This window comes from Convolutriloba macropyga, chromosome 4, assembly GCF_964194025.1.
Source record: "Convolutriloba macropyga chromosome 4, txConMacr16.3, whole genome shotgun sequence".
NCBI classification, from domain to species: Eukaryota; Metazoa; Xenacoelomorpha; order Acoela; family Convolutidae; genus Convolutriloba; species Convolutriloba macropyga.
In genome coordinates, this window is record NC_134471.1 from 14,039,586 (window position 1) to 14,055,234 (window position 15,649).

The 15,649-nt window shown below is 34.7% G+C and overlaps 1 protein-coding gene across 1 annotated transcript in view; it reads right to left on the reverse strand.

The window, feature by feature from the left end:
• LOC142337988 (uncharacterized) overlaps positions 1-15,649 on the reverse strand; it is a 146,319-nt gene that overhangs the window by 51,971 nt on the left and 78,699 nt on the right. Inside the window, exons 15-16 of the mRNA XM_075387622.1 lie at positions 4,971-5,128; positions 52-339 (exon numbers count right to left, since the gene is read on the reverse strand). Of these exons, the coding sequence (XP_075243737.1) occupies positions 52-339; positions 4,971-5,128 (446 nt within the window). The remainder of the gene's footprint in view (positions 1-51; positions 340-4,970; positions 5,129-15,649) is intronic.

Consider the following 15,649-nt stretch of genomic DNA (forward strand, 5'->3'; position numbering starts at 1 on the left):
ACCCTGGTTAGGGTGATTGCTTTAGGGTGACAACAAGTTTTGATTACTAACCAGTGCAAAGAGATAACTGGTTTGTACGTTGTTTGCTTTGAAACAATCCGCAGTTTTGCCCTCCTCCGACATTCATAAGAGTCGCTGTGATATTATACCGAGTACCCTTGACTGAGTCCGGGAACACGTGAGATTGTGTAGAGGTCAGGTTGTACCAAGTCTCAGTTTGTGACAACTGACTTTGAACTGAGACTGTCCAAGTGTCAAATGAAGTCGAAGGGTTGTCAACAGAAACGACGAGAGTGTCATTGGGAAATAGTACTGCATTAATAAGGGCAAGCGGGGGCTCTGAAATATTTGGAAATGACTGTATACTGAATAAAATGAGAAACTATGGCAGATAGGAGGTATTTATTTATTTTGCTGGCAGAGGTTTATATCTTGGAAAAATTTCCTTGGAAATAATCGGAATCTCGGTAATTTGAAAGAGTTTTACAAGATATTGAACAACTATTGATTTTCTCCATTTTTTCACCACGTCTAAAGTGTTTGGTATTCCGTATGTTGTTCGCAGCATTGGAAAAAGTCTCCTAACATAGCCGGCAGATTGCCGGAAAATATACGCGATAGACGCTTCTCGCCTTCCATGAATTGAAACAAAAAAGAAATAACATAGACAGATTGACCACCAGTCCTTTAATAGACCACTAGAATTTTGGGTTAGATTGCGACAGTCATTTTTATGAGACTCATATGCTCTATAAGGAAAAAGGTAATGTTCGAAATCAAAAACTCAAGACTCTAATACTCAAGAATTAGGGCATATACGTTTGGCACTACTTAGATGCACACTATTGATCTTTAACCAGTGAATTTTCATAAAATATAAAATTGGTCAAGTGATTTTAGTAGTGATTTTTGTGAGGTAAGTTATGCAATTGCCCTAAAAGGAGAACAAATGACGTCACGCAAACAAATTTTAACAGCAAAGCGGTAGAAGTCACTGAATTTGAAAAAGTCAATGGTCCCAACAATCATCGATGGAGACCACAAATTAAAAAATCATAGCGGGACAAATCTTTAACCCCTGAGGCTGAAAATTCTGAATGATGAAAATAAATGTCAGAAAAAATTATTTTAAAATGATAGTTTTGTCGAAAATTTGCTAAATTCGTGATGTTAAATAAAAATATTGAAAAAAATTCGAAAAATTAAAGACGACTGATGAGACGACGATTTAAAAAATCATAGCATGACAAGTCGTGAAATGCAATTCAGAGAATTGAATGAAAAGATGAGAACTAATGTACAGAACAGCAGATCCTAGCCAAAACGACAATCTCGGAAGTTGAGAAATTAAAATAAGCTAACAAACTAAAAAAAAATTCATTGCAAAAACTCTTCAAACTTTAACTATGAAGGCCAAATTGGATACAATTCAATAAACTCATTAACTCACGCACAAGCCTGGAAAGAGATTTACTATCCACTAAAAGTAGATAAACTCGAAAAATTTGACAAATGCTTAAACAAACTGAAATTTGCAAAATTAAAAGAAGTTTTCTAAACTTCTCAAAAATATTTAAAGTGATTTTTTATCTCTGAATATATGTCCTGTAGCCCATCTGCAAGACATGAAAAAGTGTCGTTGGCCAGTAAAGATTGTTAAACTCAGAAAATGATAGAAAAATTTCAAAAAATTTAAAACTAATTGCAAATTTTAACAAAATCTTGATTAAAATCGTGATATTAATTTCTTCAGAACCAATGCATTGTCGTCACAGACTATCTAAGAACCTACTTCAAGCCTTAAAAAGTTTCATTGGCTCATAAATCTCGATAAAACACGATGGAACACGATATTAATTTTCAGTAAAACCTGAAAAATTTTTTTAATTTTGTCAAAAAAATGCTGGAACTCGTGTTATTAAAAAATTGATAAACAATCCATTACTTCTAGTATTTATACAGTAGCTTATTATGAAACCCTAGAGGATGTTCCTGGGCACATGCTGCTGCAAAAACTTGCTGGTGAAAAGTTTTGAAAATTTTATAGAAAAAAAACTGCTAAAATTCGTAATGTTAGAATGTTGAAAACCACCTCATTACCACTGAAAACCATTCAGTAACCTAATATCAAACCATAGAGGAGATTCTTTGGCCCCTGAGACTGGAGAAACCTAAAAAATGCCAAATTTGCAAAAAAAAATTGAAAAAAATCGCGAGTATTATCAAAATAGTTTGTGATGCGAAAATGTTGAAAACACCTCCATCGCCAATGAAATTTTTTCAGTAACCTATTATCAGACCTTAAATGAGGTTTCCTTGCTCCTGGAAAACTTAAGGTGTGACAATAAATGTTTAAAAAATTGTTGATATTATCGTGTTGTAAAATTGTTGAAAACCATACCCTTACCACTAGAAACTATGCAGTAACCTATTATCAAACTCTAGAGGAAGTCATTTGACAGCTTGGGCTGAAAAAACTCAGAAAATGACAAAAATTGTCAAAATATTTGAAAAAAATTGTAAAAATTCTTATAAATTTGCGTGTTTATTTTTGGAGTATTAAAACATATAGTGTTCGAAAACTCCTAAAAGACTTTTAACCTTGAATTACGACCTCCCCAGTAGCTTCATCACACTAAACACTTGATGGACTACCAAATGCGGCTAAGGGCCTCTAATGAAACTTGATGCCCACTGAGCTTTACCTGTTTTTCCCGCTTGCAAAGCTCAAAGTAATGAAAAAATGTGTGAAAACATCTTACAAAAAACAGACAGAGCACCAATACAATCCAATTTTTGAATTGTAAAAAAACCACGAACGATGTCCCCAATAATAGCCACTATCGCTTCACGGCTATTAATACTATTAAACCAATCTTTCTTGAGGTTTTGTAAGATATCTCAAAATTTTTGCAATTGTTGCGCATAGCTATTTCATTCTTGTTTCCTATTTGCTGAATGACATCGGTAGCTAAGTGTCACGCACTAAATCTCGGTGTTAAAGACACCTCAAGCAGTCTTTCCTTGAAAATGAGAATATGATGTTCATTTTAACTTCATAAGAATCAACATTGATTTCAGCAACAGTTGATTGATCTTTCAAAATCTCGTCTGGTCATATAATGGCGACCCGTTTTTAAATATTTATATTTCTATTGATGCACTTAGAACTCAAGTGAGGTGGCATTGCGACCTTTAAGAAACTATGCAGTACCACTAGAAACTATGCAGTAACCTATTATCAAACTCTAGAGGAAGTCATTTGACAGCTTGGGCTGAAAAAACTCAGAAAATGACAAAAATTGTCAAAATATTTGAAAAAAATTGTAAAAATTCTTATAAATTTGCGTGTTTATTTTTGGAGTATTAAAACATATAGTGCTCGAAAACTCCTAAAAGACTTTTAACCTTGAATTACGACCTCACCAGTAGCTTCTCCACACTAAACACTTGATGGACTACCAAATGCGGCTAAGGGCCTCTAATGAAACTTGATGCCCACTGAGCTTTACCTGTTTTTCCCGCTTGCAAAGCTCAAAGTAATGAAAAAATGTGTGAAAACATCTTACAAAAAACAGACAGAGCACCAATACAATCCAATTTTTGAATTGTAGAAAAACCACGAACGATGTCCCCAATAATAGCCACTATCGCTTCACGGCTATTAATACTATTAAACCAATCTTTCTTGAGGTTTTGTAAGATATCTCAAAATTTTTGCAATTGTTGCGCATAGCTATTTCATTCTTGTTTCCTATTTGCTGAATGACATCGGTAGCTAAGTGTCACGCACTAAATCTCGGTGTTAAAGACACCTCAAGCAGTCTTTCCTTGAAAATGAGAATATGATGTTCATTTTAACTTCATAAGAATCAACATTGATTTCAGCAACAGTTGATTGATCTTTCAAAATCTCGTCTGGTCATATAATGGCGACCCGTTTTTAAATATTTATATTTCTATTGAGGCACTTAGAACTCAAGTGAGGTGGCATTGCGACCTTTAAGAAACTATGCAGTACCACTAGAAACTATGCAGTAACCTATTATCAAACTCTAGAGGAAGTCCTTTGACAACTTGGGCTGAAAAAACTCAGAAAATGACAAAAATTGTCAAAATACTTGAAAAAAATTGTAAAAATTCTTATAAATTTGCGTGTTTATTTTTGGAGTATTAAAACATATAGTGCTCGAAAACTCCTAAAAGACCTTTTAACCTTGAATTACGACCTCCCCAGTAGCTTCACCACACTAAACACTTGATGGACTACTAAATGCGGCTAAGGGCCTCTAATGAAACTTGATGCCCACTGAGCTTTACCTGTTTATCCCGCTTGCAAAGCTCAAAGTAATGAAAAAATGTGTGAAAACATCTTACAAAAAACAGACAGAGCACCAATAAAATCCAATTTTTGAATTGTAAAAAAACCACGAACGATGTCCCCAATAATAGCCGCTATCGCTTCACGGCTATTAATACTTTTAAACCAATCTTTCTTGAGGTTTTGTAAGATATCTCAAAATTTTTGCAATTGTTGCGCATATCTATTTCATTCTTGTTTCCTATTTGCTGAATGACATCGGTAGCTAAGTGTCACGCACTAAATCTCGGTGTTAAAGACACCTCAAGCAGTCTGTCCTTGAAAATGAGAATATGATGTTCATTTTAACTTCATAAGAATCAACATTGATTTCAGCAACAGTTGATTGATCTTTCAAAATCTCGTCTGGTCATATAATGGCGACCCGTTTTTAAATATTTATATTTCTATTGAGGCACTTAGAACTCAAGTGAGGTGGCATTGCGACCTTTAAGTGTCAGACTAGAGTGATATAGTATCTTCTTTTCTTCAACGTCTTGCGTATCGTGTGGCAATCTTTATCTGAAGGGTTATCTGAATTTAGCCGAGTTAGCGAGCCATTTAGTGAATTTAGTTGGTCTCAATTTATCTTATAAGAAATTTGTCTTACCATCACATCCAACAATGACATCTGTCTTGATTGTCGTTGATGTTAGTGTTCCCATGTCTCCACAATCTGTTCCACCAGTTGTTTCACCTGGCCCCGTTCCACCCAAATAAAAGGTCAACCCCACTGTGTAGTAACCCCCACCGGGAGACAGCCCAGAGCTATTTCGGAACAAACCAAAAGTGTTCACTAAGATATCATAAGTACAACGAAAGACATTGCAATTGAGTTTATGTGAAAGTTTTAAACAAGGTTTTTTTAAGAGATAAAAATCGATGTTTTATAGATTAAAATTGAGCTCTCAAACATTTATTTCAACAATTGATTGGATATTTTTGTTCGTATATGATTTTTTCGAAATAAAGAGAGCATCGAAAGTTTAGAGTTACCAACTTTTTGGACCAAACCCTAGTCTAAACCTGGAATTATGAAAAGAACGTCCTCGACCGAATTGAGCTATGGAAAGACTGTCCTCGACAGATTTTTGGTATGAAAAGAAATTGTCTGGATGTCCTCGACTTTGGCTGGAACTAAAACAAACATCCTCGATTTTGGATAGACAACAATATATTTACCCCCCCCCCCCCCCACCTGGAATTAATGGGTCTTTTCAAAAATTCCAGGTCTCGACTAGGGAAGTGAACAAACAACTCCAAAAACTGACACACTTTTTGACAATTCAGTGAAAGAAATCGAGATCATTCAGAAAGCAGGAGAGTAAATTTTACATATGGCTTTGGATAACAAACATACGATTACAAATAACACATACAACAAAAAGCAAAGGAGTTGAAAAGCGATTTCTTGATTGAATTCTAGGTTGTTCAAAACTGAATACTGAAAAAATGAAGATAAGAATTTAAAAAATTACTTCAGATTGATATCAAAGAATCAAATCTTTTTCTCGACTAGTTTTACGCGCACGTTTTTTTATAAAAATATCTTTGGAGACATCACTAACATATGCTCTTGGTGTAGCGACAGACAGAGTTTCTTATATCAACAATCTGATTAGTAATGAAAGCTTAACTGTAAAGTAGTCGACTTCAGCAAAAAACACAAAAACCTGTTTCATTATTCGAATTTAGAATTAGAAATTACTACTTATTTCCGCACCTGAACTTGCTTTTCACAAGAATTTTTACAACATGAATCAAATCAAAAAATTTTCAAACCTTATGATAGGCAGTTTCGTGAGCAAAATGTTCCTGGAAACTATTTTGTGAAAAAACGAGTTTATGAACAAAAAATCATTAAGTTTTCTCACAAAAGTAACACCGGAAGAAAAACACTGGAGGGATAACACGATTTTTCGGGCAGCTGAATATTGTCATTTGAGGCTACACTGGGAGACATAGAAAACATTACATGCATAAAAATACGGTAAAGTGCGCATGAAGTGCACTTGGATGTTTGTAATTTAATGTAAAATTTAAAAGATCTATTTGTAATTTATTCACTCATATTTTCTTGCATTAAATCACAATTTTCGGGATTCAGTTCACAGATGGTCTGAGAAGAAATGAAGGGTGATTTGCTCTGAAGGGAAATAAAAAGCGGCAAAAAATCATTAACTAATTAAAAATTGATTGTGTAATCTAAGTCTTATATTACAAACTGTGTTCTCTCCGATTCAGGTTAAAATTTACCAGTTAGAGCAAAATTCATTTGGAATATAGTAAAATCCTAGTTTTTACTGACAGTAAAAGTTTCATCTGTCGAATTTCAACGTTCAATGTCTGTCAGTTAAGTCGGTATTTCAGTGAAAAAAAATGCACAATCAAAAACGTTGTCCTACATTATCACAGCATTTATGTATTCCCTCTTCATATATATGTATATATATATATATATATATATATATATATATATATATATATATCTATATATATATATATATATATATATATATATATATATATAAATATAAATAAATAAACAAGTATATATATATATATATATATATATATATATAGTGCAGTTATATTTTATACGATCTACTTAATATATTTGAACGTCAATTATAAGGTGTCATTCTTATTTCAAGATCTCTGATATTTAGTGTTGTTCACATGCTTGTCTGATGCTCACTATCACACCTTTAGAACTAAAACCTATTCACAACAAACAGCCGATGCTAAATCATTCTGTTACTTTTGCACCTCGCGACAAGTTGCACAATTTACTACTTTTTCTGAAAGCTCAATTTCAATCACAATCTAAGTGTGTTAAAAATGTTAAATTGATTCGCTAAGCGAATATCAAAGTTAATCCGCGCTTCGGATCAGAGTAGACAATTCAGAGTAGCCAAGTAATGAGCAAAAACTTCTTGCATTTTTTTCAGTGATTCTGCTCATTTCGGCCATCTCTTGAATTTTTTAGCAGAATTTGAGCGGACTTGTCGGTCAAGGTTACTGCGTCCAACGAGTGGATTTTTGCGCAGCCAATTTTAGCCAATATTAGGACAGTAAATTTTACATATGGCTTTGGATATCAAACATAAGATTACAAATAACACATACAACAAAAAGCAAAGGAGTTGGAAAGCAATTTCTTGATTGAATTCTAGGTTGTTCAAAACTGAATACTGAAAAAATGAAGATAAGAATTTAAAAAATTACTTCAGATTGATATCAAAGAATCAAATCTTTTTCTCGACTAGTTTTACGCGCACGTTTTTTTATAAAAATATCTTTGGAGACATCACTAACATATGCTCTTGGTGTAGCGCAGACAGAGTTTCTTATATCAACAATCTGATTAGTAATGAGAGCTTAACTGTAAAGTAATCGACTTCAGCAACAACACAAAGACCTGTTTCATTATTCGAATTTAGAATTAGAAATTACTACTTATTTCCGCACCTGAACTTGCTTTTCACAAGAATTTTTACAACACGAATTAAATCAAAAAATTTTCAAACCTTATGATACGCGGTTTCGTGAGCAAATTGGTCCAGGAAACTATTTTGTGAAAAAACGAATTTATGAAAAAAAAATCATTAAGATTTCTCAAAAAAGTAACACTGGAGGGAAAACACTGGAGGGATAACACAATTTTTCGGGCAGCTGAATATTGTGAATTGAGGCTACACTGGGAGGCTTAGAAAACACTGCATACAGGAAAATACTGTAAAGTGCACATGAAGTGCACTTGGATGTATGTAATTTAATGTAAAAAAGATCATTTTGTAATTTATTCACTCATATTTTCTTGCATTAAATCACAATTTTCGGGATTCAGTTCACAGATGGTCTCAGAAGAAATGAAGGGTGATTTGCTCTGAAGGGAAACAAAAAGCGGCAAAAAAATCATTGAAATTTAAAAATTGATTGTGTAATCTAAGTCTTATATTACAAACTGTGTTCTCTCCGATTGTGTTCTCTCAAAATTTACCAAATAGAGCAAAATTCATTTGGAATATAGTAAAGTCCTATTTTTTTATGACAGTAAAAGTTTCATCTGTCGAATTCCAACGTTCAATGTCTGTCAGTTAAGTCGGTATTTCAGTGAAAAAAATGCACAATCAAAAACGTTGTCATAAATACTCACAGCATTTATGTGTTCCCTCTTTATATATATATATATATATATATATATATATAAATAAAGAATTATATATATATATATATATATATAAAGAATTATATATATATATATATATATATATATTTAGTGCAGTTATATTTTATACGATGTACTTAATATATTTGAACGTTAATTATAAGATGTCATTCTTATTTCAAGATCTCTGATATTTAGTGTTGTTCACATGAAGGTGTGATGCTCACTATCACACCTTTAGAACTAAAACCTATTCACAACAAACAGCCGATGCTAAATCATTCTGTTACTTTTGCACCTCGCGACAAGTTGCACAATTTACTACTTTTTCTGAAAGCTCAATTTCAATCACAATCTAAGTGTGTTAAAAATGTTAAATTGATTCGCTAAGCGAGTATCAAAGTTAATCCGCGCTTCGGATCAGAGTAGACAATTCAGAGTAGCCAAGTAATGAGCAAAAACTTCTTGCATTTTTTTCAGTGATTCTGCTCATTTCGGCCATCTCTTGAATTTTTTAGCAGAATTTGAGCGGACTTGTCGGTCAAGGTTACTGCGTCCAACGAGTGGATTTTTGCGCAGCCAATTTTAGCCAATATTAGGACAGTAAATTTTACATATGGCTTTGGATATCAAACATAAGATTACAAATAACACATACAACAAAAAGCAAAGGAGTTGGAAAGCAATTTCTTGATTGAATTCTAGGTTGTTCAAAACTGAATACTGAAAAAGTGAAGATAAGAATTTAAAAAATTACTTCAGATTGATATCAAAGAATCAAATCTTTTTCTCGACTAGTTTTACGCGCACGTTTTTTTATAAAAATATCTTTGGAGACATCACTAACATATGCTCTTGGTGTAGCGCAGACAGAGTTTCTTATATCAACAATCTGATTAGTAATGAGAGCTTAACTGTAAAGTAATCGACTTCAGCAACAACACAAAGACCTGTTTCATTATTCGAATTTAGAATTAGAAATTACTACTTATTTCCGCACCTGAACTTGCTTTTCACAAGAATTTTTACAACACGAATTAAATCAAAAAATTTTCAAACCTTATGATACGCGGTTTCGTGAGCAAATTGGTCCAGGAAACTATTTTGTGAAAAAACGAATTTATGAAAAAAAATCATTAAGATTTCTCAAAAAAGTAACACTGGAGGGAAAACACTGGAGGGATAACACAATTTTTCGGGCAGCTGAATATTGTCAATTGAGGCTACACTGGGAGGCTTAGAAAACACTGCATACAGGAAAATACTGTAAAGTGCACATGAAGTGCACTTGGATGTATGTAATTTAATGTAAAAAAGATCATTTTGTAATTTATTCACTCATATTTTCTTGCATTAAATCACAATTTTCGGGATTCAGTTCACAGATGGTCTCAGAAGAAATGAAGGGTGATTTGCTCTGAAGGGAAACAAAAAGCGGCAAAAAAATCATTGAAAATTAAAAATTGATTGTGTAATCTAAGTCTTATATTACAAACTGTGTTCTCTCCGATTGTGTTCTCTCAAAATTTACCAAATAGAGCAAAATTCATTTGGAATATAGTAAAGTCCTATTTTTTTATGACAGTAAAAGTTTCATCTGTCGAATTCCAACGTTCAATGTCTGTCAGTTAAATCGGTATTTCAGTGAAAAAAAATGCACAATCAAAAACGTTGTCATACATACTCACAGCATTTATGTGTTCCCTCTTTATATATATATATATATATATATATATATATAAATAAAGAATTATATATATAAATATATATATATATATATATATAAAGAATTATATATATATATATATATATTTAGTGCAGTTATATTTTATACGATGTACTTAATATATTTGAACGTTAATTATAAGATGTCATTCTTATTTCAAGATCTCTGATATTTAGTGTTGTTCACATGAAGGTGTGATGCTCACTATCACGCCTTTGGAACTAATACCTGTTCACAACAAACAGCCGATGCTAAATCATTCTGTTACTTTTGTATCTCGAGACAAGTTGCCCTATTTATTACTTTTTCTGACAGCTCAATTTCAATCACAATCTAAGTGGATTAAAAATGTAAGGTTGATTCGCTAAGCGAATATCAAAGCTAATCCGCGCTTCGGATCAGAGTACACAAATCTGTTTGTTTACCAAAATGACACAGTCAGCATCTCATAAGCGGAACCCTTTGGGCATCGAGCCTCTCTGGGAGAAACCGAGTTGAGATCATTGTCTCAAGTGGGAGGAGTGACGAACCCAATTGAAGTTGGCTCTACTCGCGAAAGGGAACATCACAATTGAACATCACACATCTCACCCTACTTGGACATCAACCAGAACGGTTTCAGTTACCTCTTGAACCCATCTATGTTCACACAATCCCCAAAGCTGCTGCTCAATTAGAACGCGAGAGACAACTTGGAATGCCCCGCTCAAAATGAATTGGGTGAATCGACGCCAAAGAAAAAGGAATCATTTGTGGTGACATACCCTGGAGTCAAGCTGATCCAAAAAGTGTCTTATTGATCTATCTTTGCATAGGTAGTAAGGAAATATAATTGTAGGCAGCCGCAATCCTAATCTCGTGATAAATATTTTGAAAACGGCAGAGAAGGATTTCATTCGACCAAGAAATATTACTCTTGACCGTTTTGTTTTGCTTACAACAAAACAATCGAAGGGAGAATTCATTGAACGATTCTTATTTAAAAGAACTTTCAGAAAATTGTAATCTGTGTGGTGAGGAGGACACTCTGATTAGATAACTTTTCATAGCTAATATGCTGGGCTCAGTGATTCAAAAGGAGCTTCTCAAAAAAATGTTGACACTGGACAAGCCCTAAGATTAAAATGTTAACATGGAACTCGTGACTAGAAATCAATAAAAGATTTCGCTTAGTCAATCTGCCCCGCAATTGAAAGCAATATCCCTTCAGCGTCAATTCCGTTATGTGATTACAAAACTCATTTTTCAGCCCCAACCCCGAGTCTCGAATCAAAACCCAAAATTGTGGCCTTGCTTTGTCCACCAATCACTAAGATAAATTCTTTGCCAAAGGTAATGCATGTGTAATGATTGTGGTTTGCAAAACTTTTTTGCACGTGTCTGCCGAAAGCTGAAACCGCTTCCCGACGTAATACATGACTAATATCAATTTAATAGAAACACATACGACATCCGAAATTTCAGATAGTGCAATTGCTACCCACGACTACAAAGTCGAATGCAAATACGTCTATGAAAGCTCAGATGACAACATGGTTGTAAGCATTGAAAGTAAAACACTCCAAATGGAGCCTCGAAATGCTACTCTTCAGTTGGGCAACGCAAATATGGTCCTACTTTTTGACTCTGGTATTTTCTGTACTATAGTGAATGAATCCCTTGCCACAAAAGTATTGAGAAACTCCTCTCTCGCTCCTACTACAGGCTCACAACAGCACCTACTACAGATTTAAAGACCTTTCCGAATGAGCCCAACCAAGTGATCGGTATGATACAAAATACTATAGTCCTATAGAAGGTGAAGATTGCCGAGTGGAAGATGCTGCATTGGGGTTGTACGCGATGGCCTCCCTAATCACACCGACTTTAAACACCACAGAAGTTAATTTGGTCAACATTATAAACACTCAATCTCCATTTAAACTTTGCATAGCAAAACTATTTCCAAATTTGATCATGTTTTGGCTGTTCAAAAATACCTATTGTCAAATCTAAATTCCTCCACCAATAGCATACTAAACACCAGATATGACGACGTGTGCCCATTAATTATCACGCCTTTGGAACTAATACCTGTTCACAACAAACAGCCGATTCTAAATCATTGTTACTTTTGTATCTCGAGACAAGTTGCCCTTTTTATTACGTTTTCTGACAACTAAATTTCAATCACAATCTAAGTGGGTTAAAAATGTTAAGTTGATTCGCTAAGCGAATATCAAATTTAATCCGCGCTTCGGATCAGAGTACACAAATCTGTTTGTTTACCAAAATGAAACAGTCAGCATCTCATAAGCGGAACCCTTTGGGCATCGAGCCTCTCTGGGAGAAATCGAGTTCAGATCATTGTCTCAAGTGGGAGGAGTGACGAACCCAATTGAAGTTGGCTCTACTCGCGAAAGGGAACATCACAATTGAACATCACCCATCTCACCCTACTTGGACATCAACAAGAACGGTTTCAGTTACCTCTTGAACCCATCTATGGTCACACAATCCCCAAAGCTGCTGCTCAATTAGAACGCGAGAGACAAGCTTGGAAAGCCCCCTCAAAATGAATTGGGTGAATCGACGCCAAAGAAAAATGAATCATTTGTGGTGACATACCCTGGAGTCAAGCTGATCCAAAAAGTGTCTCATTGATCTATCTTAGCATAGGTAGTAAGAAAATATAATTGAAAGAAGCGGCAATCCGAATCTCGTGATAAATATTTTGAAAACGGCAGAGAAGGATTTCATTCGACCAAGAAATATTACTCTTGACCGTTTTGTTTTGCTTACAACAAAACAATCGAAGGGAGAATCCATTGAACGATCCTTATTTAAAAGAACTTTCAGAAAATTGTAATCTGTGTGGTGAGGAGGACACTCTGATTAGATAACTTTTCATAGCTAATATGCTGGGCTCAGTGATTCAAAAGGAGCTTCTCAAAAAATGTTGACACTGGACAAGCGCTAAGATTAAAATATTAACATGGAACTCGTGACTCGAAATCAATTAAAGTTTTCGCTTAGTCCATCTGCCCCGCAATTAAAAGCAATATCCACTCAGCGTCAATTCCGTTATGTGATTACACAACTCGTTTTTCAGCCCCAACCCCGAGTCTCGAATCAAAACTGTCAAAGTTGTGGCCTTGCTTTGTCCAACAATCATTAAGATAAATGCTTTGCCAAAGGTAAGGCATGTATAATGATTGTGGCTTGCAAAACTTTTTTGCACGTGTCTGCCGAAAGCTGAAACCGCTTCCCGACGTAATACATGACTAATATCAATTTAATAGAAACACATACGACATCCGAAAGATCAGTTAGTGCAATTGCTACCCATGACCACAACGTCGAATGCAAATACGTCTATGAAAGCTCATATGACAACATGGTTGTAAGCATTGAAAGTAAACCACTCCAGAAGGAGCCTCGAAATGCTACTCTTCAGTTGGGCAACGCAAAAGTGGTCCTACTTTTTGACTCTGGTGGTGTCTGTAGTATAGTGAGTGAATCCCCTGCCACAAAAAAATTGAGAAATTCCTCTCTCGCTCCTACTACAGGCTCAAAACAGCACCTACGAAAGATTTAAAGGATTTTGCGAATGAGTCCAACCAAGTGATCGGTATGACACAAACTACTATAGTCCTATAGAAGGTGAAGATTGCCAAGTGGAGGATGCTGCATTGGGGGTTGTACGCGATGGCCTCCCTAATCACACCGACTTTAAACACCACAGAAGGTAATTTGGTCAACATTATAAACACTCAATGTCCATTTAAACTTTGCTTAGCAAAACCATTTCCAAATTTGATCATGTTTTGGCTGTTCAAAAAGACCTATTGTCAAATCTAAATTCCTCCACCAATAGCATACTAAACACCAGATACGAAGACGTGTGCCCATTAATTTGCAGGTCAGTTTGAACACTGAACGTCAAAAACAACTTAAATAGGTGCATATAGATAAACTGAAGAGGTGTTCTGATCAAATTTTTTTCTCTTATAGTCATCGCCGTAAAAAAGAGAGCAATCAATAAAACAGGCAGAAGATTCAAAAATCCTCAATAGATCTATCCCAAAAAGGTGCGAACATTGACCGAGTGATCGAACCAAAATGTTGAATAAATACCAACTTTCAAACTGAACCATATTATATTTTTTTGTCTAACATGGATCTTAAGTATACATACGGCCAACAAAAACTTCATTCTGATATAGCAAAACACTGCGATTTTAACATTGGAAATGGTGACATGACGGGCACTAAGAGTTGTAATGGTGGTTTTTATGGACTCAGCGACATGCCTGCCGAGTTCCAGAAAGCCATATATTATACACTTATAGGCCTCAAAAACACCTTCTGTTTTCTGTATGATACATTATTAAATAGCAAAGGCTCAGAAGAAGAACATTTAATTTACTTAGCGACTGTCTTTAAAAAACTTGATGCTGATCACCTCCATATAAACTTGCCGTAGTGCTAGTTTGTCAAATCCTAAGTTTCGTGCCTTGATCTTAACAAAACTCAATCTGGTTTATCGCTCTAGTGTTTAGGACATCAACTATACTACCACTTCAACCACCAAACACTTCCTTGGTTCTTTACATTATCTCAGAAAATTTTTTTTTCTAAGCTGGGACAACTTCTAAGCTGCTGCCACCCTTACATCCTCTCTTCCGAAAAATTGAACGGTGCAAGTGGACAGACACGCATGATGTGCATTTTATTGCCAAAAAAAACCGCATTGCAATTAACACAGAAAATAAAAACTAAAACCGGTAACTGAAAACACGAGTTAAAAGTGACGCTTCTCGCTCCGGACTCAGAGCAGCTCTAGAACAGTATACACGCGACGGGCAAAAACCTATTCCTTTGCGTCTAGATTTCTAAATTGAAATGAAGAACCTCATAGCGTAATTGAGTTCGAATTACTTTGGGTAGTCTGGTCGATTGAACATTATAGAAATTTTCCATATCAAAAAAAAATTTCCGCCGATACTGCCCATTGAGCTTCACTGTCTATTCCTACAGAACATTGCTCCAATAAATCTTGTAGTAGCTCTTCGTCTCGTTGGGTTGATCAATTATTATCATTTCAAATTAAAATCGAACATTTAGCAGGTGCAAGAAAGGGTTTAGCTCAATATATATGTAGAAAACCTTAACAATCAGCTAAAAGTATATCTTATTATGGTGGAAAATTTTTAGTCGCACCTTTATCAAATATCAAATCCGATGCTCCGATGCAAAAATTTACAGACTTTTAAAATTTTTCAGGCCACAAATTGGAATAAATTTCATTTAGAACATATACCTACAGTGCAATATGATACAAGGCACATAAAAACTGCCACTATTTTTAGCATTGGTCTAGCATCGCGTATTCCCTTGACTTTTGTGGTGT